The following is a 26815-nucleotide window of genomic DNA, read 5'->3' as shown; positions in this document are numbered from 1 at the left end:
AGGCTAGGCCAAGGGGTACACCAGGCTACTAGAAGAGGCCCCTCACCCCTACTGTACCCCTTATCCCCTCCCCCCCAGACCCACAGTGCTTTAACAGCCTCCACTGTATCTGTGTCTTATTTTATTTTCTTTGCTTTGGTCTATACAAAAACAAAAAGAAAAGAAAAACCAATAACCAAAAACATAAAGCAATCATAATAAAACTCTCTGATGGAACTCCCCGTCTAGTCCCCCCAAACCCATGTGCAGGAGGTGGTGTGGGGGTCAAACAGGAAGGGGAGGAGGAAGCCCCTCACCACATCAGAGGGGTGATCTAGAGCAGTTCTGCAGGTGAGCTGGACCAGTGCAGGGCAAGGTGAAAGGGGGCTTCACCAAGAGCTCCCTTCGAGAGGGGCAAAGCAGATTGAGCAACCTGGAGAGAAGGGCAGGTCCTGGAGGGGGCACTTGCACTCCCCACTCTTTTCCCCCCAGAAGGTCCCTGAACTTTTCAAAAGAAGCGTTGGATGTCAGGGGTCGGGGCTGTGAACCTGTGTCTTGGATATCCCAGGAGGGCAGGGCAGTTGGATGCTGAAGTTCATTGAGAAAACTGCCCCCTGGTGGGGGGATGGCAGGGAAGGAAGTCAAGGGGGCCCAGGCAGCTGGAGTAGAGCTGAGAGGATTACTGTGCATGAACACAGGCAGAGTCTAAAGCTTTAGTGGCCATAGCCATAGTGGGGAGGGGGAAAAGGTGCTGGGCCTGGATCCACAGTCCAGGGCAGAGAGGCAGGAGCAGACACCATCCCAAGAAACCCTACGGAGGAACTCTCTGAAGCATGGGTTCAGCAGGACGTCCAGGCCGGCTCCCGGGGTTCGGGGACTTTTCTGTCTCATCCCACAGTCTGCTCGAGAGCTTCCCGGGTGAGAAACCGCTCCTGTGGGGCATGCAGACACAGGGATCAGGTGCTTGGCTGGCCTGCATCCCCTAGAAGCTCAGGATGCTATTGTGGCACCTGCCTATCACCCCCCCCCCCCCCCCCCCCCGCAAAACGCCTTTTTCCTTATTTGCTTAGAAGTAACTGGAGGAGCAGGAGCTGGGTGCCAAGCGAGGTTACAAACACAAAGGAGCCAGGTTCCAGCGGTGCAGGCCCTTAGGGGACTAAGGCAGGACAATCCTAAATTCAAGGCATACCTGGGCTCCAGACCAAGTTAAAGCCTAGCCTGGACAGTTTAGCGAGACTATTTCAATATAATGGAAGGCAAAACCAGGGTTAAGGATGCAGTCCAGTGGCAGAGCATTTGCCTAGCACACCCAAAGTTCTAGGTTAGATTCCCAGGCTTATGAAAGAAAAAAAAGTGACCAAAAAAAATAAAATAAAATAAAATAAAAAAAAAAAAAAGTGATGTCACTAAGGCTGGGGATAGATTTGAAGCCAGACTGTGCTACGTAGTGAATTTTAGGCCAGCCTGAAACAGAGTAAAACCTTGTCAATAATAATCTTCATCATCATCATCATCATCGAAGGCAGGACAGAGCACAATAGATCAAAAAGCATAGGATTCCTAAACTCCTCCTCCACCCTACATGAGCCAGGATTTACAGCCCAGAATGGAATTGTCCCCACCAGACCATTCAGAGGGGAAAGCAGGAGCCACCGTAACCACGGCTACAGGCAGAGGGTAAGGCTGCAAGACAGGAAGGGGCCATACTGAGGTGGAGTCAGCTAGGCCAGCATGTGGTCTGCGGTGGGGTAGGGAGGCCTCAGGCCGTCGCTGTAGGTGTCCATGGGGTAGTCTCCATCCATGTCCATGTGCATATCAAGTGTGTCCAGAGGTACATCGCTGGAGTACATGGGGCGGTAGGTGGCATCCATGTCTGGGGACGGGAAAAAAAAAAGGTTTGTCCAGGGATCTGCAGGTCACACATGGTAGTAGAATAGGCCTACTGCTAGGACCCTAGCTCCCTCCCCACCCCCCACCCCTGCAGGAATCTAGACTGGAGCACATTGGCTACCATAGGTTTCTGCTTTCACCCACATAGTCCTGGGCTATGGGTTGGGGCCCCACACTTACCATCTGCGTAGGGTTCATTGATTGGGATCATACTCTGGGCCTAAGGAAGGACAGAAAGACATAAGTGTGGAAAGTATCCTCTGGGCTACCTTTCCACCAAAGGACAGAGAGGTGCTCTAAGGGGCCAGGAGACCCCTCAGTGAAGGAAAAGAAAACACCAGTGTTGGGGGCTGAAGAGATGGCAGATGACTCAGTGGCTAAGAGCACTGGCTGCTCTTTGAGAGGTCCTAAGTTAAATTCTCAGCAACCACAGATTGACTCACAACAATCTGTAATGAGATCTGATGCCTTCTTCTGTTATGCATGTAAATAGATATAAATAAATAAATAAATCTTAAAAAAAAAAAAAGAAGTTCAAAATTCTTCAAAATCCTTTGGTCCCAGCACCAGGGAGACAGAGGCAGGTGGACCTCTGTGAGTTTGAGTTCAGCTTGGTTTACAGAACTAGTTCTAGGAGACCCAGGACTACACAAAGAAACCCTGTCTCAAAAAACCAGCCAGGATGGTGGTGGTGCACACCTTTAATCCCAGCACTCGGAAGGCAGAGGCAGACGATCTCTGTGAGTTCGAGGCCAACCTGGTCTACAAGAGCTAGTTCCAGGACAGGCTCCAAAGCTACAGAGAAATCCTGTCTCACAAAACCCCAAAATAAACTAACAAACAAACAAAAAAGCAAAAATAAAAACTGAGTTCAAAATCAACCTTGACAGATCTCTGTGAGTTCAAGGACAGCTTGGTCTATAGAGCAAGTTCCAGAACAGGTGCCAAAGCCGGACAGAGAAACCCTGTCTCAAAAAAAAACAAAACCAAATCAAAACAAACAAACAAAAAGTCAAAATCAGCCTTGAGATGGCTATTGAGTTGGAGGTTATCCCTGGCTACACAAGACTCTATAAAAATAAATAAATAAATAAATAGATCACACACCTTAAAACTAAACTAAGATAAAATCTCTGAGGTTAGCTAAGCCTCCTCAGAGCAATGAGCTGCCCCATGCAGTCTATAGCTCGCACAATCAGATGTTCAAGCCCAGTCAGATACTCACAGCCTCCCAGGCAGCTGGGTCATGCTTGAAGAGCGAGTTGGTGAGCTCCACAGACACTCGCTTGCGGTAATCCGGGTTCTTGTCCTCCGAGATGCGGAACAGGACAGCAGCGGCATAGGTGGCTGAGCAGAGAGGGAAGGGAGGTCCAAGTCAGAGGCTAACTCTACTGTGGCTGGAGGAAGAGTCCAAACTCCTCCCTTTGGCGCCTGAGCACAGGCACAGCCCCTCACCGGTGCCCTCATTGCGGGAGTGGAGCAGTTCCATGAGAGGGGCAGAGGCGCCCTCGGCGTCAATGGCATCGGCAGCTTCCTTGTCCTGGGCCAGCTCACAGAGCACTCCGGCAGCCACACGCTGGATGTTCTCCACAGAGGAATACAGGAGCTAGGACAGAGGACGCAGGAGGAGGTGAGATAAGCCAGGCTGTGTACCAACAGTGCTGCCCACCCTCGCCCTGCCTAGCCATCTTAGAAAATGGAAAAGATGGGAAAGCATTAAGGGGGTAAAAGCAGACAGCGCTATTCCCTGACCAGACACAGCCTCGGCTAAGACGTCAGCACATTACCAGTGTGTTTTCACTATAGTCCATTAGTACACACTATAGATATGTGTGTGGGTGTGCATTCTGTGTATGTGAGCATGTGAGCACAAGTGTGTAATACACGTTTATATCATGGTGATTGTGTTCGGGGGAACATGTACATGTGGGTTCACGTGGTTGTGTATGAAGGTCAGAGGTTGAAGTCACGTGTTACCTTCAGTCGATTCTCCAACTTGTCTGGCTAGGCTCACTCAGTTGAGTGAGTGCTGGGGATCCGAACTCAGACCCTCACGGTCGCACAGCAACCACCTCACTGACTGAGCCGTTTCCCCAGCCCCACTAATCATTTTGATCCCCCCCCCTTTTTTTTCTGGCCTGCCATAGAAGAATAAGGCATTTCCCTGTGTATTATTTCAAAACCTGCCCTGTCAAGCTATGCGTTCGTATGGAGGAGAAAACGGCTGCCGGCTGAAACAATCTCTTAGCACTGAAGACAGGATGGGCTGAGTCCTTCACTCTAAAAACTAGGAAGAAAAACTGTTTTCAAAGACAAAAAACAAACCAACTCTTCCTGGAGGGGTAGCTCAGGGGTAGAGGGCTGGCCTCCAGGCTTGCCAGTGGCCCTGGGTTCGACCCCTAGTACCACACACCTAAACAAGCATCCCACTGTGTGGCTGTATGACATGACAAGTTATTCTTCTGTTTATTGAGCTCTTCCTCTAAAAGATAAGGTCTAGACCTGTCTCTCAGCCTCCCCAGCAACCACTGTGTCCTGACATTCTTCTTCTTGTTTTTTAGATGGAGATTTGTGTAATCCAGGGTAGCCTTAAACACACTCTTGCATGGCTGATCCTCCTGCCTCCGCTCCTGGGTGCTGGAATGACAAGCATGTGCCCCCACGCCCAGTTGCTTCCTTCCAGCCCCGTTTCCTTACCATCAGACAAAGACTTTGTTTGGAACAGCTGTGTCTGCAATTGTTATTTATCTCCCTGTATAAACCTCTGCCATTTAAGTTATGTTAAATGATTTCCTCAAGAGGGGGTCAGATTTGAATTCCAGGTCAAAGGATAGGAATATTTCCAAGACGCTCTTCACACGGCAACAGCAGTACACATACACACACACACACACACACACACACACACACACACACACACACATGCCAGGGCACAAGGCGTTTGTCCTACCTTCAAGTTATCTTCTTCGTTGGCCAGTTCGACAGTGGAAAATAAACTCTCACTGGGGGCTAAATTTCATTTCTATAAATTCCTGGGCTGCACTCTGTTTGCTTATGAGCCACCTGGGAACCACTTGTTGACTCTGTCCACACAACGCTGCTGGGACCCAGCGTTAATGAGCTCCTGTCTGCTGAGACACTGGCTCCTGTTTTCCAAGGCCGTTTTGAACATGCTCCTAGTTCCTGCATGGCTACATCTCACCTCCCTTGCTTCTGAGCTTGGAAAACTACTCATCCACCCTTCCGCACAGTCCCTGGTCCACACACCCCAAAACCCTCAGCAGTGTCTGGGGACACATCTCCTGCCTCTCAGGACCGGACTCACCTGGACAAACAGGGGAATGGTGTTGAGCCGGAAGATCTCCATGCGGTTCATGGGATCCCGGGCGAGGATGTGGAGGGCTCCGGTGCAGCCCTCAACGATCTCCTCCATTCTCACGCCATCCTGCATGAGAAGAGCCGTGAAGCATGAGGATGGGGCCAAGGGGGCCCTGGACAAAGCCGCACCCCCCCCCACCAAGACCCTGACCCGGTCACTAGCCCCCGGAGTTGGCACTGATGTCAGCTCACCCTTTTTTTTATATACACTGTGAGGATACTCCCCCGGCACCCCTCCCATAGAGGCTACCTCAGCTGCCACTGAGTTTATGTACCGTGTAGGGTTGCTGGGTGCCTGCGGCCACATGTCGCTGGGCATCCTGGTGGGCCTTGACCAACAGCTGAACCAGGCGGGGAATGACCGCAGCCTCTTGCAGCGGGGCATGGTTGGCTGGGCACAGGGCCAGATTCCGGATCAGACCAATGGTTGCCTGGCAAGGAAGGAGGCAGTGGTCAAAGGTATTCCTTGAACATCTGGACAATCCCAACTCCCCAGCTTCAGGTGTTTTGTCCCTGCTGACCTCTCTTCTGAATCCCAGTCCCAGTGCAATGACAGCTGTAGAAGGAGAGTCCTGACTATTTGAGAAGCCTGGCTTGAGGGGGGAGGGGCGGGGGCGGGTAATGTCTGTAGGTACAGGACAGAAACAATCTAGATCTAAGATTGGGGCTTTAGCTCAGGTGGTAAGGGCTTACCCAGCATGCACAGAGCCCTGGGTTTGAGTCCCAGCACTACACCAGGTGTGGGGGCACTGGCTCTCATGCCCGCATTTGAGAGAGGTAGAGGCAGGAGGATCAAGGTGATTCTCAGATACAAGGTATGGCCAGCCTGAGATACGGGAGAGTCTACTTTAAAATAATTAGATCTAGCTTGCTGAGGTGGGACATGCCTACAGTAGTCTCAGCAGTCAGGGTCTGAGGCAGGAGAATTGCAAATCTAAGGCCTGCCTGGGCTACACATCTCAGAGACCTTGTCTCAAAAACCAGCCAGAACCAAGCATGGTGGCAAACACCTTTAATCCCAGTACTTGGGAGGCAGAGGCAGGAGAATCTACACGAGTCTGAGGCCAGTTTGATCTGTATAGTGAGTTCCATGATGGCCAAGGCTACACAGAGAGGCTCTGTCTCAAAAAAACCAAAATAAATACATAAACGCTAATATTTTTTTAAAAAATGTGTTACTATATGTGTGTGACCACAGGTCAACTTTGGGTGTTGTTCCCTTGCTTTTTACAGATGGTTGTTAGCCAACCCTGCGGTTGCTGGGAATTGAACTCAAACACACGGAACAACAATTAAAACAAAACTAAACAAAACAAAAACCAGATAAGCAAAACCAGGTCTCTGGAGCAGAGACAATGTCAAAGTAGAAACTGCCGAGAGCAGTCCTTCCTGTTGTCTGAGTCAGTGTGTCTAGGTCCTCTGTGCTGCTCCTCCCGCGCCCTTCCTTACACACACACACACACACACACACACACACACACCCCAGACCCCCACAGCAGCGGCTGTGGCCGTTAGTGGCTACCTTGACCAGTGGCCACTGGTTGGGCTGGTTGAGCAACTTCACAATGGCTGGGATGCCATAGTTGAGGCGCACAGAGTTCTGAGCCATCTCAGCCTCCGGGTGGCGGCTGGTAAGGTGCCTCAGGGCACAGACGGCAGGCTCTGTGATGTCATCCTTGTCCCCGGCTCTCAGGATGGCGTGGATGAGGGCCTCCACGCCGCTGTTCTGCGTCACCAGCGTCTTGTTTTTGCTGTTGTTGCAGGTCAGGTTGGAGAGAGTGCCTGTGGCACAGGTGAGAACGTTGACGTCATCCACACTCAGCTGGTTGACCAGGATCTTCAGTACGCTCTCCAGACCCTCCTGAGGGAGGAAGAGCATGAAGGATGAGGGACACGTCACCTCTACACAGGGGAGCGGATAGGCTGACGGACTTGGTCTTTCTTTTATGTGGCCTCGCATGCCCTGGGGAAAGCTGTTAGCAGCTCCTGGAGCTGTAGAGGCCGTGAGGCTGAGGAAGGCTGGCCTTCTTCCCACAGACTCACAGTTGCAGGCTTGCCTCCAAGCTTCTGCTCTTTCCTCTGTCCCAAGTGCTTCATCCCTGCTGGCCGCAGGAGGCCTCCGGTCAAGAGGAAGCTAGCAAGGAGGTCAGAGTCTCCAAGTGGTCAGCTGATCCCCTGTCACATACTTCTCACCTTGCTGGCCTGGCCCTTTTCTGTCACACCAGGGATCCCCAAGGTAAATCTACTTCCAAGAAAAATCCCTAATTCAGAAACCTCTCTTCTCCCAAGGAAGGCTGTGTGGGCCTAGCGGTGGGTCCGAAAGACTATAGGCCTCAGCGATATACAATCATGGGTCAGAACACCAGCTCTATCATCTACCAGCTCTCGACATGGGCTCTCTTTTAACTCCCTGAGCCTCAGTTTCTCCCACAACCAATATAGGCGGCTGAGGAGGTTAAAGTCAGCTCTCATACCCATGGAAGCCATGCAGAATGGACAGAGCTTGCTGGGCGGTGATGACGGGTAAACACAGGGACAGAAGTCTGCTTGGAAGATGGTGCCCTGAGGCAGCTTGCGCTGTGGTTAGTATTTCATTTATGCATATGGGTGCTTTGCCTGCCTGTATATATCACCATGTGTATACATGTGTATATACACACGTGCACCATGTATAAGTCTGGCACCCTCAGAAGCTAGAAGAGGACTTCAGATGCCCTGGGAACTAGAGGTACAGGCAAATGCTCTTAACCCCTGAAACCCCTGAGCCATCTCTCCAGCCCCTGTGTTGAATTTTCTTCAATGGTACTGCTCCTGTTTCAGGGTCTAGGCCCAAACGGTCCCATCACCATCACCTGAATCCCAATTTATAGATGTTAGCCCCCTTCCTCTTCCTGTCCCAAACCCTAAGTAGGATGAAAGCCTCCCACTAAAGGTGTGATGGGCTTCTGGGCCTTTCCAGCCTTAGCCATGAGGGAGGAGGACTCATAGGTCCCAGAGACAGGCCCAGGCCCCAACTCACCTGCTTGGTGGCCACATCCGAGAGGTTGCGCAGAGTCCACAGGCAGTTTTGCACCAGGCGGGGGCTGTTGCTCGTCAGGTGCTTACCCAGAGCCTGCATCCCACCTGGGGAGGGAGCAGAGGTCCTGTCAGCCTTAGGGGAGCCAGACTGACAGGGCAAGGGCCCTACCCGATCCTCTTGACCCCATAGATCACTCTTTTATAATTTTATTTTTAAAGGCTTAGTGTGTGTATGTGTGTGTGTGTGTGTGTGTGTGTGTGTGTGTGTGTGTGTGTAGTGTTCAGTGCCCATGGGGGCCAGAGGAGGTCATCAGATGCCCTAAATTTGAGCTACAAGCAGTTGTAAGTCACCGAATGTAGATAATTGTTTTTTTTTTTTTTTTTTTTTTTTTTATAAATCAAGCATTCTTTTTATGATTATTTATTTCATATACAATATTCTGTCTGTGTGTATGCCTGCAGGCCAGAAGAGGGCACCAGACCCCATTACAGATGGTTGTGAGCCACCATGTGGTTGCTGGGGTTTGAACTCAGGACCTTTGGAAGAGCAGGCAGTGCTCTTAACCACTGAGCCATCTCTCCAGCCCCCGAATGTAGATAATTGGAACCAAACTTACATCCTCTGGAAAAGTAGCAAGAACTTATTTATGTGTATGCAACATTCTGCCTCCATGTGTGCCCGCAGGCCAGAAGAGGGCACCAGATCTCATTGCAGATGGCTGTGAACCACCATGTGGTTGCTGGGAATTGAACTCAGGACCTCTGGAAGAGCAGCCAGTGCTCTTAACCTCTGAGCATCTCCACAGCCCCCACAGCAGGAACTCCTCTCCAGTTCCCCCACAGGCCACCTCGCGGTTGGTCCTCACACTCACCGGCCTCCACAATGGCAGGCTTGTTGCTGGGACACACGGAGAGCACCTTGAGCACTCGGCTGGTCGTCCAGAGGAGCTTCTCGTAGCTGTAGTTCTTCATGATCTGCACTAGCCCCTGCGGTCCCCCATTGGCCAGGATGATCAGCTGTGGGGGAGGGAAAGGCGAGTATGAGACAACGGATGCACACGTGTGTGTGTGTGTGTGTGTGTGTGTACACGCGTGTGTGCGTGCCTGTGATGGAGCTATCATTATCAAGCTCCTGCTGAAGTCTAAATGGCTTTTATGGCTATCAAATAAGCCAATATCTTGAAAAAAAAAAAAAGGTTAATACCGAATGCTGGCAAGGATGTGGCAAAGGAAGCCTAGCACAGCCATTATCACAATGGTAGTGGAACACACTATAATCCTTTGGAAAGAGCGCTAACCCACTAAGTAAAGTCTAGAAGTGTTTAAAAACAAAGAAATACAAAGAAAAAGGCTTTCAGTCCTGCCGGTGCTCCACACCTCTAATCCAGCAGTTGGGGAACCAAGGCAAGGAGATCTAGGGTTCCAGATCAGTCTGGGTTAGATAGTGAGACCCTATCTAAAACACACAGAGAGGGCTGGAGAGATGGCTCTTTTCCAGAGAAACATGGTTCAATTTCCAGCACCTACATGGTGACTTACAACCGTCGCTAATTCCAGTTCTAGGAATCCAGCACCCTCTTCTGGCCTCCATGGGTACTGCAAGCCATCTCTCTACCCCCTCCTCCTTTTCAATTCTAGGGTTTGAAGTCAAGATCATCCAGCATACTAGGCAGCTTTCTATCACTCAGTTATATCCCTAGCCCTAGTTTTTTTCCACCCTTAAAATACGAGTACTGAAGAATTCAGAAATAGGATAAGAGACACAGTCATCTGTACACACATTAATATGCCTTCCGGGAAGTGACCTGAAGCCACGGGATGTTGTACCTTTGTTGGAGAGACCCACCTTGCTCTCCTGGTTGCCATAGGCCAGGAGCTGCAGGCAGTCGGTGGTGATAGCCAGGAACTTAGGGTTGTTCTTGTTGAGGAGGGGCACCATCTTCTGCAACCCATCAGCCAGGCGCACTGCCATCTTGGCGCCCTCCTGGTAGAGCAGCAGGTTGTGCAGTGTGGTGATGGCGTAGAACAGGACAGATTCTACAGGGGAACTGAGGAGCAGGCAGAACCCATGTGAGTCAGCTCCCAGAGCCCAGCCTGAATGTGGGTGTGGAAGGAGTGCCCACCACATCCAGAAAGATCACCCCAAATCAACACCCCTGTGCCAATAGTCCTTTACCAAAGTGGCATTCTCCCTTTTCACGTGTGTGTGTGTGTGTGTGTGTGTGTTGGTGTTTGTGAACGTGTGGAGGCCTGAAGACAGCCTCAGGTGCCATCCTCAGGAACACAATCCCCCTCCTTAGATACAGGGTCTCTAACTGACCCAGAGCTCACCAATTAGGCTAAACGTGGGCAGCCAGCAGTAAGCTCCAGGGCTTCCACCAGTCTCCGCTCCCCCAGGGCTGGGGTTGCAAATGCAGACATCCAGCATCTACATCCAGCATTGTTACATGGGTGCTGGAGATTGACTTGGGTCCTCATGCTTGAGAGGTAGCCCTTTATTGACTGAGCCATCCCCCGCCCCCAAGACACCCGGTCCCATTCTTTCCTTTCTGTTTTTTGTTTTTTAGAGACAAGTTTCCACTATGTAGCTCTGGTTAGCCTAGAACTCTCTATATGGACCAGGTTGACTTGGAATGCACAGAGAGGTCTACCTGTTGTGACTTCTTGAGGACTGGGATTAAAGGAGAGCACCATCATGTCCATGTCCGGTCAACCCCGTTCTTAAAGACGTCAGCCCACAGCACATCTATCTCCTGCCTCTGAAGTCCTGCAGGGTGCTAATTACATACTAGGTACCTGACCGGCTGAGTCACGACTGTGTGTAAGGTCGTGGAGGAGAGCCCGTGACAGCTTCCGAGGGGAGTGAAATCAGCCTCCCTTCCCTCAAAGAACTCCTGCTCAATGTCAGTACAAGGCCAGGAAAGGGGGGGAAATAACCCGCCCAGTAGGGTGGGGCTCAGATATGCTGTTCTCTTGCTGGGACAGCTTCCCCCTTATCAACTCTGACCGAATCCATTCCTCTGTCAAAGCACTTGCCTCTGGGCAATCTCAACCATTCTGCTGCTATAAATTACGTTATATCCTTACAGTCAGCCTGCTGTTTACGTTACTGTCTCTGGGTTGGGCTCTGAGCGCCTGAGAGCCAGGATAGGTGTGGTGCTTAATGTGTGTACGGAAGCCCAGGAATGGGGTGCTGGGAAGCCCCTGGCTCCTGGACTGCAGAGGAGCAAGTTACCTGAGCATTCGGACAAGGGCAGGGATGCCTCCCGACTTGAAGATAGCGAGCAACCCCTCCCGGTGGTGGGAGAGGTTGTGCAGGATGCTTGTGGTGCATCGGGCTGTATCCAGGTCACTGGTGTTCTGCATGGTGCGCACCACAGCCGCCACCAGCTGGGGCGAGCCCATTAGGGCACGGCGGGACGCCTCCTTTTTGGACAGCTGGTTCACAATCATAGCCGCCTTGGTCACCACTACCTGGAGGAAGCATGTGAGATGGTGAGCATGTGGCTCAGGCTCCTCCCCAACAGAGAGAAGGAAGGCAAAGGACATGACATCCTTCCACATAGCTTAGATGACACAAGCCAGTCTCCGGATGCCAGACTCATGGCTTCCTTCCCTCTGGGGACAGCTAGTTTTGCCCCGCCCCACCTCTAGCCCCTTCACAGACCGGGTCCTCATCGTTGAGCAGCTTGGTGAGCTCAGGCAGAGCCCGCGTGGCCAGCTCCGCATCGTCCTGGTAGTTGATGAGATGTACGATGGCCGACTTGAGCAACTGGGATGGCTCCGCCAGTCGCTGCAGGTTGGTGGTTTGCCCCTCCACCTGGGTGGCCAGCAGTAGAGAACTGTCCTCGCCTGACACACCTGGACACATGGCCTCCCGCACTCGCTTGGCTCTGGCTGTCGTGGACATCTGGTACTCCAGGTCACCTGGAAGCCAAATGACGCAAGGATTGAGCTACATGAGATTTAGGGGGGACCTTGAAGGGCAAGGTAGGCTGTGCAGACACAGCTCCATGATGCCTCATGCGCCACCAAAGTACAGGACGTCACTCATGATTCTGTACCTAACAGGATTCCGGGAGATCGCCATTGCCACGGCTTTTATTACCTTTTATCATGAGGCCTATCTAGCCCACCCAGCACAGGGAACTCTATGACAACTAACTAAAATCACAGCTATGAAGCTATGACTCTTGTCTGACACCTATCATTACAAAAATGTCTATAGCAAATATTGTAGGGCCTCATATTTGCTCAGCAAGCACCCTACTACTGAACTATATTCCCATCCTTTAAAAAAAAAAAAAACCACTAAGGGCTGGAGAAATGGTTTTGCAGTTAAGAACACTTGCTGCTCTTGCAGAGAACCTAGGTTCCACTCCCAGTACCTACATGGTGGCTCACAGTCACATCTAACTCCAGGTCCAGGAGGTTCAGGTGCCCTCTTTTGGCCACCATAAGTACTGCACCCATTTGGTGCATATACATACACACATATACATACAAACACACACATACTTTAAAAATTAAGAATATTTTACATTTCTCAAAGTGACTTGGAGCTTACTCTACTCAGAAAACCTTTGTACTTGTAATCCTCCTGCCTCAGCCTGCCAAGTAGTTGGGGCATCACATACCTTTGCTACCATGGCCAGCTCAGCAATAATAACAGCTGTGGCTGGAGATGTAGCTCAGTTGGTAGAATGCTTGCCTAAGAAGGTTCCACTCAACACTGAATAAAATGAGGCATGGTGGTACACTCATGTGATAATTGTAATAATTTCAGTATTCCAGAAGTGGCAGAAAGAGGATCAGAAGTTCATAGCTATTCTTGGCTACACCTGAGTTTAAAATAGCCTAGGCTAAATAAGACTTTGTCTCTAAAACAAAACCAGGAGCTGGAGAGTGGCTCAGTAAGTAGTCAAGAGTACTTGCTGTTTTATCATGAAGGCCAGAGCTCAGCTCCCAGCACCCACATCAGGCAACTCACAAACAATGAAACTTCACCTCTAAAGGATCCAAAGGAGGATGCCCTCTTCCTGCCTCCAAGGGCACCCTCGCACATATGTGTGTATTCATTTACACAGACACACTCACACATAATGACAAACCAAAAGAATAGCTAATGGTGGAGTACTTCTGTGCCTAACTGTGGGTTAAATACCTTTCTCCCACCTTCTCACTCACTCTTACAACAATCTCACAAGGCAAGTATAATATTATCTCTGTTTTTAGGACCTTGGACACAAAGGTCATAAAAATAGTGGACTCAGGTGCCCAAAGCCCCACCCCCCTCCACCTGTAACCATCAGGGCAGTCACGGAATTAGACAAGCTAAACGTCACCCTTCTAATTACACACTCACCCATCATAAAGTAGCAACTCTTTCCCTACAAAGGGGGCCCAAATGAGTCTCAGAGCACCAGCCAGGGTCACATAGTCAATGGAGAGACAGGACAGGACTGAGGCTTTGGGAAGGCAGGAGCAAAGGCCTTCAAGAAAAACACTGGGTTCTACTTCTGGGGTGGGCAGGAGCTATTTTAAAAAGTCCCAGATAGCCCTGCCATGGCAAATGTCCCAGTGCCCTAGTAGAGAGGCAAGCTGAGGATTATTCTCTAATTAATAGGGAAGGAGAGGCTGCCCACAGAGCTCTCCCATCTATATGCTTTACTGTAGCTCCCAACATGCACCTGGCCCTGCCAGGCACAGAGGCTCCTGCCTGAGGCCGGGGAGGAGACCTGAGACAGTGCTCGTAGAGCCCCAACAAGCCACTGCTCACCCTGCAACTGTCCAGGCCCCAGAGCTCATCCCCCTGCAATGTTTAGGGCCCCGGGGACATCTGTGAGTGACAATCCTAGCGCCATGTGCACCTCTGTCCCACAGAGGAAGGAGCACCTGGACTGGTAGAGTGTTTGCCTTTGTGACAGAAACCCAGAACAGAGCCTCAGCTGCTGTGTGCCTGTCCTTGGGACATCTGCCTGTCACGTGCTGGCCTAGCCTAGGCATGAACACAGTGCCGCTTCCACCAAACTGGGATTGGCGGGATTGGGAAGGGGGAGTAAGTAGGGAGGGAGTGGGGGGGTTGTTCCTGGTCTCTCTCATCAGATGTGCGTCTTCCCAATAATCACCAGGTTCCCACTGAGGGTAGCAATAAAGTCTCCCTATTACATCACTGGGACCCCAGAAGTCAAGAACTGCAGGCTCACTCTTCCAACCACTGGCACCGCTGGGCAGGGTCTATGCCCATATTCGGAGATCATGGAAATGACATCTGTGTCTGTCTCTGGGTAGCCACATGTTCCCCTTCAGACTTCCTAAGTCCCCAAGAGTAGGAACTTCTTTCAAACCAGGGATCCCCTCGATCTACCTCCCACCAGGATCCAGCCAGAGTTTTTGTCCCATTGAAAAAAAAAAAAAAAGACAACCCTGGAGTCCAGACCTTGGCTCTGGGGCACCCCCTGTGTATAGGTGGTTGTCTTCTTGAGTGTGTACTGCCTGCCGCAGGCATCGTCCTCGTCCATGATGCCCTTGCTGCTGACAGAGGGCACACAGGTATTGACACCTGAGTGGATGCCTGAGTCGTACGTGTACGTCTGCTGCCACTCAGTCACCTTGATGGGCTGTTCAATCAGGTTCATCACCTCCATGGTGGCTGCTAGGGGTGAAAAACAAGAAGAGCGCAGGTTAGCTGACTGGAGGAACAGCGCCACTCCCAACTCAGCTGCGGCCCTCTTCCCTGAATCTGCCCTTCTCCTGATACCCCACCAGAGCCTCGAGGCCCTCAGAAGACGGCAGACAGCAAGGTGCAGGGGTGAAGAGGAAGGGCACCCAGCCCAGAAATAGGCTGCCCACCAGAAGACTGCCTAGGCACCGTAGAGCTGAAGATGTGCCATTGTGGTTAATTTGAGCCCTGGGCTTGCCTCTTCAGCTCTGGTGTGGAGACAGGAAACAGCCAGCCGCCTCCGGTACCGGCTCCAAGCTAAACTCACCAGTCAGTCCCAACCCAACAGTTCCAGCGGCAAAGGAACTAAGGGCTTCAGGTAGATGCTGGGGCCCTGCAGACCAGTCCTCCCCTGCAGCTCCCGGGGAGGGTTGCCAGGCTGCAGCACCCAGCCAGCCATTGGAGGAGAGACTGGGTGGGACAGGGAAGCTGTTCGACAGGTTTCTCGGGCACACCCCAGGCTCCCTCAGCTCCTGATCTCACTTTCCAGGTCAAGCCTAACCAGGCCCTCCTCCCTACCAGCTCCCAGCTTTCCCACTATTCTGATCCTGACAGGCCAGTTCAAATCTTGGCTTACTTACTCCCTAGCCAATCCATCTCCCGGTTGGATGCCAGGGGCTTCAAACTCAGGTTCTACCACTCTCGTGTATTGCTTGCTGTGTGGGTAGTGCTTGGGAAGGACCCATTATGGATGGCTCTTAGCGGGTGCTCACTGTTGGGGACCAGAGTGTTGTGGTCCTGCCTCACCCTAGGCTATTGGCTCAGCTTCCTGGAATCCAGGCTAGGAGCATGGAGTGGAGCAGGCCTCCGGAGTGGTCACTGCTGTTGAGGAATCTCACCCTGCTTGAAGACTTGGGGCCACTTGAAGAGTCACGAGCATCTGCACCCACTTGAAGTGTGAAGGCTTCCCATTTGGTCTGTTTGGGCCCCACCGCCATGCACGCTGACCCCATCCCAGCGGCCACCACCCAGACACAGGCAGCCAGGGAGAGAGACAAGGGAATGTCTGCGGGCCCGCTACGTGTCCCCATCTCTCACACATGGCTTTCAAAACTTTGTTCCCCAAGACACAGATGTCTCGTCATGGGGCCAGAGAGAGGACCAGGAGGCTTAACAGTGAGGCCTTCACCCTCCACACGCCAATCTGGCCTCAGAGAATGAGCAGAGCCCAGGCTAGTCCACGCATAAAATGAGGTGGTGCCTGGCATCTTTCCAGCAGAGTGTTCCACCGCGATGCCAGGGGAACCTGCAAAAATGAGGGTGGGGCACCCGGTGCACCGAGAGGCGCCAACCCAGGAACAAAGGGAATCAGGGGCCCCTTCCCAGAGCATGACGACAGAGGGGCATGGTGGAACACGCCTGTCATGCCAGCACCCGGGAGACTGGGATAGAGGGATCACCAGTGGGAGGCCAGTTACAGAAGGAGACACTGTTTCATAGAAAAAAAAAAGGAGAGCTTGATGAATGTTCTCCCCGCCCTTCATGGGCCACACAGCCCCTCCCCTGCCACAAGCAGTCCTAAAACAGGCAAGAGCAGCACCAGCTCCCAGCTGCCGCCTTTCTCGATTCCCACCACCCCGGGGTGACTCAGAGTTTCGTTTGGGGCTGATAAACAGCAGTAGGCCCAGGCCAGCGACAGCAGGCTCTGTGCCGCCAGATGTGCACAGCTGCTCCCAGACACTTGCCAGGAGTCGCTATTTTAGAATACACCTTCACACGCCCCCCTCCTCCCAGCTCCAAGCAGCAGCAGCAAGTGAAAATCAGGAGCTTGGAGGAGGCCGGCTCAGGAAAACCCTGCCTTCCCCCTTCCTTGTCCTCGGCCCCCCAGGGTGCTTCCGAAGAGAGAACTGAGGAATTTGGGAAGAATGAGTGGGTCCCAGAAGTCATCTTTGGGGGAAGGAAAAAAAATGAACTCTAAGCTCTTGAGAAGGTGAAACCTATTGGCAGTGCCCTATGGAGGCGAAGTCAAGAGGGTGAGGAAGAGCTAGCTGCAGGACAATAGCCCCTGTAGGCACAGGCTCCCCAATCTGACCACAAAGCTGCCTCTACAGAGATAGCCATCTAACCGTAGGACCCAGAAAGACAGGAGAGAGTGGCTTATCCCAAACCACAGGAGCCAGCTTCCGGTTAGAAGGGAACACTGCAGTGGAGCCTCAGGAGAGGGGTTTGCTCGCAGGCTGGTCCTCGGACCCAGCTGGCCAGGCCTGGAGCCAAGGGAAGCCAAGGGCTGAATAGCTTCCCAGGGCCATGGACAGGTCAAAGGATATCAGAGGGCAAGCGGCCAGCTCTCTAATATCCAGTGAATTCCAACCCTACTGGCAGGCCTTTGCAGATTCAGTTTCTAGGTGGGGAAACGTTGCAGAAAAGGAGGCTTCTGCTCAGTGCTGGACCTGTCTTACTTTTGGATTGGATTTAGTCCACCTCTCAGAGTCTGGAGGAAGCTGGGTCCTCTGCCCAAGGAGAGGACAAGAATGAGGGTGCTCAGGTCAGGTACAGGTGATGCAAGCCTTTAATCCCAGCACTCAGGAGGCAGAGGCAGGCGGATCTCTGTGAGTTCGAGGCTAGCCTGGTCTACAGAGTGAGTAGGATCCAAAGCTACACAGAGAAACCCTTCTTGAAAAACTTTTAAAAAGGGGGGAGGGGGACTGTTTCGGGTCTTGTAAACATGGGAGCATAAGCCGGGTGGTGGTGGCGCATGCCTTTAATCCCAGCACTTGGGAGATAGAAGCAAGCGGATCTCTGTGAGTTCAAGGTCAGCCTGGTCTATAAGGCCCCAAAGCTACAGAGAGACCCTGTCTTGAAAAACAAAAACAAAAAAAACAAAAAAAAAAAAAAAAAAAGGAAAGAAAAGAAAAGGAAAAAAAAAACAGAATGAGGGTGCTTGTAGGTAAAGGACCTCCCACCTATGCATTGCACATATTAGGGCTTGGTCTCAGCTCTGCCACACATGCTGGGGACCTCTGGGTGTTTTTTTTAACCTCTCTGGGTTTTACCCACAAAAAAGGCTGGCCCCATGATCTCAGAAAAAGCATTGGCGCCTCAGATTCTAAGGCAGTAGGGTTCCAATGTTAGTGAAGGGAAGGCTGAAAGTGGGCAAGAGACAGGAAATGCCAGAACTCTTCACAGAGACAGCAATCCTTGCAACAGGAAGACTGGTAGTCCAGCGTCAGACAGGATGTCAATCAGCTTCACCTTTTCCCCTACCAACTCAAAAGAACCTGGGAGATTCTTCCACAACAAGCGAAAGTACAGGTTTGGCCATTACCGGGGTGGAGAAGCCGCACCCAGTTTGGTCTCAGAGTTCTCCACCCCGGATCCACAGGTCAGAACGTCCGCAAGGAACAGAGCTGGGCTGGAAGTGAGGGAGACAGTGGTGGGGGCCCTGCCCAGGCGCTGGGCCAGAGATGGGTAGGGACAGAGACAGGGACAGGGCGGGTTTCCAAGTTGAATGGGGGGACCTTTGTTTAGCAGTGGGATTCTGGGGCATTGTTGGCAGCAGGGAGGAAGAAGCCAGCACAGAGATCACAGGGTGGAGTAAGGGGGCAGCTCAAAGGCAGGAAGAGAGAAGACACAGGCCCTTAAAGGGTATGCAAAGGGCCCTTCCCCCACTGGCTCCAGTCTGGGAAGAGCCCCGCCCTTCATGCCTGTTCTTCTGTACAGCCAGCTGGGGTGTTGGCACCAGGCACCCTTCATCCAAGCTGTCCTGCAGAATGACGCCCAGTCCTGACTTTAAAAATAACCCTACCAGAGTGACAGCAGCCTCCGGCCTGGCCAGCACCTGCAGGGGACAGTCAGTAACAGGCTCGGCTAGGCTGGACTGCTACCTGACAGTAAGACGCTGAGAAATATTCTCAGGAACAGGTTGCTGAGAGACCATGTTGGACCTCGGTGCGGAAACAAGGCATGTGGCCGCTGCATGGGGGGCAGGCAAGGCTGGGCTTCCCTACAGGTCCTCTGGGTCAGAGACTGGTAGCCTGTGCATACCCAGATCCATGGGCTTAGATCAAGGCAGGACGGGAGTGGTGGGTGGGCAGCTTTGCAGAGGGTCTCCATCAGAACCGACCCCTAACTGGCTGCGGGCCTTCTGGCAAGCCATGACATTTTCTTTGTCATGTGACCCCTTTCCTCAGACTCTGTGTGACCTGAACACAGCTGCTGCCTCCCTGACTCCCTCCTTCAACCAGAAGAGGTGGCCAGTCCAATCAGAACAGTCCCCACCTCAGGGTGAAGGCTTAGAGGGGTCACCAGCCCCAACCTTCCCTCCTCACGGCTTCTAGATCCAGCTGGGATGTAGCCAGCATTGCCGCAGACAGAAACACACCTCTATTGTACAGACAGACATGGGGACTTCTAGAGACTGCCGATACCAGGAGGGAACCCCTCACTGTCCCCCAATACCCTGTTCTACCATGGTGAGAGGCTCCTGGGCAGACACCACAGCCTCCCTCTGCAGACCAGGAACCATGTGTGGCCAATGCTGAGGACAGAAGAAGACAAGGGAAGTTTTCAAAGGAAAGCCTCACTTCCAGCCTGGCAGGCTAGGCCAGGCCAGGTCGCTGAGAAGGGGTCTGGAGTGGGAGAGGCTCAAGCCATGACCCAGCTGCTGTTTGTTCTCTCCTGGGCTGCATCCCAAAGCAAACAGAGCAGGGTGGGAAAATGAAGAGGCTGTTCAGCAGAGGGAAGCGGGCCGGCCGAGTGGCCTGACCTAGAGAACCTCAGGGTTCCCCAGCGAGGGCTTCGGCTGCAGCTGCATCCCTGCTGAGGACACTTTCCTTTGGGACAGCGTCCCAAGCCAGCGGATGAGCCCAAACCCGGGACTCCTGGGAATGGAAAATCACTCCAGCTGTTACACGCCACCAGCCAGCACTAGCGCTGGAGCTTAGGCAGCCCCATTAACAGCAGCTGGAGCCCAGCCAGTTAGGGTATGATGCTGCAGGATAGGGCTAGACAGAAAGACCTAAACACTTAGTCTCCAGACAACACAGCCTGCAGAAAGTTGCTCTGCAAGCAGGCTTCATGAGAACACCTTGGCTGGGTTCGCTGCATAGCCTGACGACTTGAGTTCAAACCACACGGTAGAAAAGGACAGAACTGACTCTTGCCCCTCGACTCCCACCAGCATGCAGTGGCACCCACGCGCTCCCCCCCAGATAAATGTTAGAAAAATGACAACTTGCCATGGGGAGGGCACGGGAGGACTTCTCGGAAGAGGGGCTTAAGAGTAAAGTGCTAAACCTGGCAGTGGTGGCACACATCTTTGATCCCGGCATTCGGGAGGCAGAGACAGGGGGATCTCTGAGTTGGAAGTCAACCTGGTCTATAGAGGAAGTTCCAGGAAACCCAGGGCTACATAGAGAAAACTTGTCTTGACCTCCCACCCCTCCCCTCAAAAAAAAAAAAAAAAAAAGAGAGTGAAGTACTTGAATGGTTGCAGAAAGTCCTCCCCCAGCTGGGTTCTGACCTCCTGTACTGGGAAGGAATAAAATCAACTCCCCACTGTATACAGTACACACATTGGAAGGTAAAGATCAGCGGACAGGAGAGGGGGGCAGGGGAGGGAGGGCTCAAGGTAGCTGCTTCACAAAATTCAGATTAAGGACAACTTTTTATTCTCAAAAACTTTTGTGCACTTCTCAGTTTTAAAAAATGATCGGGGGGAAGGGGCTGGAGAGGTGGCTCAGTGGTTAAGAGCACTGACTGCTCTTCCAGAGGACCTAGGTTCAATTCCCAGCATCCACATGGCAGCTCACAACTGTATGAAGATCCAGTTGCAGGGGATCTGACACCTTCACACCAATGCACATAAAATAAAGTTAAATAAACCATAAAAAAAATGATCAGGGGCTGGAGGGACGGCACCAGCTGCTCTTCCAGAGGTCCTGGGTTCAATTCCTAGCACCCACATGGCAGCTCACACCTCTCTGCAGCTCCAGTGCCAAGGCTTGACACCCTCATGCAGACATACTTGCAGGCAAAACACCAATGCACATTAAAAAAATTTTAAATTGATAACTGAGCTTGGTGGTGCATGCCTTTGATCCCAACACTCAGGAAGCAGAGGCAGGCGGATCTCTGTGAGTTCCTGGACAGCAAGGAGTACAAAGAGAGACCCTGTCTTTAAAAACAAACGGCTGGGTGGTGGTGGCGCAAGCCTTTAATCCCAGCACTGGGGAGGCAGAGGCAGGCAGATCTTTGTGAGTTCAAAGCCAGTCTAGTCTACAGAGCTAGTTTCAGGATGGGCTCCAAAACTACAGAGAAATCCTGTCTCGAAAAACCAAAACAAACAAACAAACAAACAAACAGAAAAAAAGGTGATCAAATGTGAATTTCTCAGGGAAGGAAGGTAGAGTGAGTGATGCCCCACAATGAGGTAGCTCGTTGACTTCTCAGCCTCTTCCCGCTAAGGAGTGACATAAGACTGTCTCCACCTTGGGAAAAGGCAAAGAAAGCTGAGCATTCTCCTCTGCCGTCAGTTAAAAGGTCAAGAGGTCAGGAGACTGGCATGGCAGACAAAGAGCTATATCTCTCTTCAAACCTAGCCCAGGAAGTTGCTGGAAAATGGGACAGTCCATGTCGCCAGACATCCACCAGATTCAACTCCGTCCCAGGAGAAAGGCCTCAGGGTGTCTCTCATCTGCAGAGACACAAATCCCAGTGACCTCTCCTCAGTTTCACCACTTTTTCTCATTAGAGCGTTACAGGGCCAGCCAGCTGCCGGATGCTGGTTTCCCTAACAGCCATGTGGTTCTTCTCCCCAAAGTCCCCAAACAAAAAGTTTCCTCCAAGGGCTCAGTAGGTCTCAGACAGACTATTCACCCACAGGAAGTGCCTCCTGGCCAGGATGACCCTCTTAAGGGAGACTCAACTATGAGCCTCGACCTGTTCCATCCGCTCAAGTGAAGACCTCCTTACCCAGAGCTGGAGAGACGGCTCAGCAGTTAAGAGCACTTACTGCTCTTGGAGAGGACCCAGACTAGTTCCCGGAACCCATATGGCAGCTCACAGCCCTCTGTAACTCCGGTTGCAGGGGAGCTCACACTGTCTTCTGGATAGGAAGCCTTTTCCTTCCTTCTGTCTAACCCCTATTCTTTCCTTAAGGACATCTGTCCCCTACTCCCTTGTTCCGGGGCCCTCGGGGTGCTAGAAAGCCACAAGTTCATCAACCTGTGTGGCAGGCAGCCAGAATGACTTCATTCTCCCTCTGTGTTCCTCAATCAAGGCTCCTTGCTTAGTGTTCTCCTCTCCAGGATCAGTAATCATTATGCTGTGGTTCCCTCCAGATTTTTGTTTTGTTGTTTTGTTTTTCAAGACAGGATTTCTTTGTGTAGCCTTAGCTGTCCTGGAACTAGCTCTGCAGACCAGGCTGGCCTCAAACTCACAGAGTCACAGAGATCTGCCTGCCTCTGCCTCCAGAGAGATGGGATTAAAGTCGTGTGCCACCACCACGCAGCTCCCCTCCTGATCTTAAGAATATGACAACCTAGTGGTAAGAGCCTCAGTCTTCAGGCTATACCAGTACACAGGCTGAACCTAGCTCCAGACCCCACTTCCAGGCCCATTCTGGTACCAGGTGATAAGTTGACAGAGGGGCCTAAGAAGAAGACCATGTACCACCAAATCTTTCCCGAGGGGTAGGGCTTTGAATGACAGGCAGCCCCCACAACTTCTCATCCTACCCCACAGCAAGGCCCTCCTGTGGCCGTTATCACAGGCCAGATGGTCTCCAGCCAGGACAGCCAGTTCTCTCCAAACAGCCTGACTGCACTACCTGGCATGAGCTAGCAGGACACTCACCCAGGCCTAAACCTGACTCACAAGTCTCCATTCTCCAGAGAGCACCTCGCCACCCCCCCCCACTCCCACTTTAACTTGGCAAAGCCCAGGATGCTAATGAAGCGAGCAAATCCCACTTCCTATCCAGGGTCCAGCTCGGAGGGTTCCGACCCATGCTCTCCTTCCCTCTCTTCTCCCCTAACTCCTACCATCACAGCTCTGGGGAGATTTCCCAGGGCTGGCAGCCCGGAGGATGAGTGAGTCATCCCCACCTGACAAACCTGTCCCGCCTTCCCCACCCCCACACGTCTCCTAGGGCTTTTCTGAACTCCCTTCGGTCTGTGGAGCTGAGGTTCTCCAAAAGCAGCAGTGGACAACTTCCAGTGAGGGCTGACGATGTAGCTTATGGGGTAGGGCGCTTGCTCTAGCATGTATGAAGCCCTGGGTTCGATCCCCAGCCCTGAATAAACCAGCCACAGCGTTACATGCCTGTTGTCCTTCCAACACTTGAGAGGTAGAGGCAGGAGGATCACAAGTTCAAAGTCTGAGCTGGTGAGATGGGTGGTGGGGTTAAGGCTAAATTGGATCCGTGGGACCACATGGTAGAAGTAAAAAAATAACCTCTGAAAAATTGTTCCCTGATCTCCACAGATGGGCTGTGTCCTGAGCATGCTCAAACACACAGGCACACACAAAATAAATGCAATAATAATAATAATAATAAATGTTTTTTAAAAGTTTGCCAGACATGGTGGCAAACCTTTTATTCTGGTACTCAGGGGCAGAAGCAGGTAGATCTCTGTGAGTTCGAGGCCAACCTGGTCTATATAGCAAAGTTCTAGGCCAGCCAGGGCTGCCACTAAAAAGAAAAGTTCGAGATCAACCTCAGAGGCTAGCCCGAGTTACATGAGACTTTGTCAAGGAAGAAAAAAAGGGCACAGGGTGGGGGGTGGTTAGTCCCATCCAGGGCTGAGAATGGGGCTCCATGGGAAAGAGATGCCTAGTTTGGATTTGATCCTTAGCACCTAGAAGAAAAAATAAGAGAGAGAAAAGAACTCCTTCCCGAGTTGTACTGGAGCCAAACAGCAGAATGAAGTCTGAGCTTGGAACAGAAGGCTTCCTTGAGTCTAGCGGCGCAACACCGGGCAAGTTCCTACCCTTCCCTGAGTTTCTAAGGATGGAATTACTGCACCTGCCTATAAGGTAAGCATGATTCGTGGGAACCCTAGTGAAAGGCCTGGTACCATGTAGTCTTCTGGCTTTGAGTTACCATCAATCAAGCACTTACTGGGTAGATAGGTTTATTATTCCTGTTTGCCAAAGAGGTCGCTGAGCCTGCAAGAGGCAGGGTTGCCTTGACCCAAGCAAGCTATATAGGTAACAAGACACTGCTCAGAGACACAAGCTAGGCCACTGCAAGCCCCTGACCCAGTGCTCAAACTGCTCCATGAGACCATCTCTCTCCATCACTGTTCTTCTGTGGACCAGCCAACTGTGTCACCTTGTTCTGAAGTAGCTCTGCATGGGGACAGGCCTTCCTCTCTTGAGCAATGGCCCGTGGGGCCCCCAGGAAGGGAAACAGTCAACCAGGCTCTGCTTGACCTTCCGTTCCCACAGGCTGCATTCTCCAAGCTCAACCATAGCAGGCCAGACGGCGGCGGCTCCAGAGGGAATGGGGTGGAGCCCGGGTGCGGGGGAGGCTCCTGTCACCCAAGCCCAGACTTGATCTGGCAAGAAATGACTAATTGGATCCTACCTTTGCTTCCCCTCCCTCCTGTCCAGTCAGAAGCCAGCTTGGGCCAGGCACCTCCTAGCCATACTTCCTCAGTATTGTCTTTTCATCACGGCCACAAACCAGATTAGCTAAACTAATCATTTAGCTCATGTAATTACAATGCCTTCCCCTCCTCCACCTTGGCACAGAGAGGAGGAAAGACAGGTTGCTTGGGCCTAAACTTCATGCCCCTGGTGCTTCTCGAGGTGGTCACACATACTTTACCACCCACCGAACCGAGTCTGATCCCCACTTAAGGGTTTATCCCAGGGGAGGGTCTGATCTCCATCCCCACTCTCCCATCCACAGCCAAGTATCAAGGCTTCCCAGGTGAGTCAGAGCAAGCGCACTGATGACCCTCACCCCATCTCCCCTCTGCCCAAGGCTAGCCCGGGCATTCCTGCTCTGTCTCCCAAGGAGGCTAGGCTCCAAACACCTGTGAAAAGACCACACTTCAGATTTGTATACACCAGCGCAGCAAGCCCAGTAGAAGTTCACAATTCTCAGCACACCGGGGACACGGCGAGGGTGGCGCTCACACTGTTCAGCCTGAGGGTGTCTGGCGTGGAAGAAGCCTTCCACAGTAAAGACTTCCTCCTGTCCCGCTTTCCCCGCCAAACACTCAGGAAAAGGGTGGGTGGAGAAGGGACTTCTGGCAAATCCTCTACACCTTCATAATTTAGAAACCCAGCAAAGGGCAGGCAACATTCCTGCCCTCCCGCCTCAGTTGTCAGCCAGCTAAATAGAATTGGGAATGGGATGAGGGGCTGAGGAAAGACTAGCATTCTCCCGATCTTTCTCGGTGTGACCCAGTCTTGCCCCGCCCCACCCCCATTCCTGGGGAAGGGGCAGAGATCCCGAGGGAGAGGCACTTAGCAGGCCTCATATAAAGGGGTGTGGTGGTCTCAAGAGGAGGGGAAAGGGAAGGAAGAAGACACTTTCAGCACCCTCCCACACCCTGCATTGATCCCCCACCTCAGTCAGGCCTCAGGGGCCTAGCAAACAGGATGGAGGTGGGGGCAGGGAGAACAGGGTCAAAGCGCAGGCACTGGCCCATGTTCAGCCTGGAGCTGGCTGGGGGATGGGGCTTTCCTCCAAGAAGCATCCTCAGGTCTGGAATCAACTCTGAGCAAGGAGACAGGAAAATCTCAGAGAAGACTACCAGGGCTACTCTCTCCTGAAAAGTTTGTTTGGAGTGATTTCTCAACAATAATGGGTTGCAGAAATAAAAAGGTATCGCTGTTTTCCTACCAACACTCTGGAAAACACAGCTACTGAAAACTGGGCAAACGCTTCTTAATTCTCTCTGCTGGCCCAGACTCCAAGCCCAAGCCACCAGTGTCTGACATCGGTAGGGCACTGAGCCCAGTTCCTTTACCAGTTCCCCAGTCACCCCATCCCACCTCAATAGGAAAAGGCATAGACTCGCTTATACTAGAGCGGAGGGAGGCGCCACAGGTACAGTTCGAAGCTGAAGGGCAGGGCCTCGGTCCTCCAAGCGCTCACCTGCTCTGCTCAGCAGGTGGGGACTGCGTCTCTGGGAAAATGTGCACTCGGCCCCCACAGTTGGGTAAGCTGGGCGCAGACAATAGGGCCCCACCCAGGCCTGGGGGAGTAGGGAGGGAGGGAAAGCGAGGATGACGCGTGGGGTGGGGTGAGGGTGGCCCCAAAGAGACTAAGCAGCAAGTTTCCCTACCGGTAAAATGCTGTCACCCTGAGCTCCAGGACCAGGCGGAGCGGGTCAAAGTCTGCCCTGTCAGCTCGGGGCGAGAGTCAGGGACACTGCGTCGTGCAAGCTCCGCGGGCCCCGGGGGAGGCGCGAACTCCGAAGCACCTGCCCTAGTTTCTCCCCGCCCTTCTCAAACCTGTGGTTCGTGGAGCCTGGAGGGGAGCTCCAACCCGGATCGCTCGTCCCAGGGGTAACGTGCCCAGGACCCCAGCGCGCCCCCTGTCGCCGGTGCAGTGTGCGCTCCCTGGCACCCGCCCTCACCTGCCCTGAGACCGCTGGAACCCGCCTCTAGATCACTTGCTGTCCCTTCTCTGCCCTCAGTGATATGCACCCCGATATGCATATGTACCTGAGCGTGGAGCCGGGCCGGGCCGGGTCGGGTCGGGGTTGGGCCGGGAGGGAGCCGGCGGGGATAGCGAACTGAGCTCGGCGCGCTCGGGCGGCGGCTGCTCCGGACTCTGGCCAAGGCAGCAACTCAGTAACCGAACAAAAGGCAAAAGGACCTGACAGCCAAGCCACACCTCTCGCCCCCTCGAAGCTCCTCCCCCTAGGG

General features: G+C 52.5%; 1 protein-coding gene across 3 annotated transcripts; it reads right to left on the bottom strand.

Moving 5' to 3' along the window:
• Positions 1–104: 104 nt before the first annotated feature.
• Jup (junction plakoglobin) lies at positions 105–26741 on the bottom strand. 3 transcript variants are annotated; one of them, XM_087909994.1, is made up of 15 exons: positions 26612–26741; positions 14705–14920; positions 11933–12192; positions 11501–11739; positions 10112–10313; positions 9138–9282; positions 8267–8370; positions 6770–7108; positions 5523–5678; positions 5195–5314; positions 3325–3475; positions 3095–3216; positions 2050–2089; positions 1687–1852; positions 105–911 (listed from the first exon to the last, which is right to left on the bottom strand). In XM_087909994.1, exons 2-14 carry the CDS (start codon positions 14910–14912, stop codon positions 1701–1703), a joined length of 2238 nt encoding a protein of 745 aa, XP_087766120.1. In that variant the 5' UTR covers positions 14913–14920; positions 26612–26741; the 3' UTR covers positions 105–911; positions 1687–1700. The 3 variants fall into 3 exon arrangements, with proteins under 3 accessions (XP_087766120.1, XP_087766121.1, XP_087766122.1); XM_087909995.1 differs by having other exon boundaries at positions 14705–14917; positions 26612–26735; XM_087909996.1 differs by lacking the exon at positions 26612–26741 and adding an exon at positions 26230–26245.
• Between the last annotated feature and the right edge of the window lie 74 nt (positions 26742–26815).

This window comes from Myodes glareolus, chromosome 9 (genome assembly GCF_982192425.1).
Source record: "Myodes glareolus chromosome 9, mMyoGla1.1, whole genome shotgun sequence".
Taxonomy (NCBI): domain Eukaryota; kingdom Metazoa; phylum Chordata; class Mammalia; order Rodentia; family Cricetidae; genus Myodes; species Myodes glareolus.
Note: the sequence above shows the minus strand (reverse complement) of the source record. Positions and strands in the feature narration are given on the sequence as shown.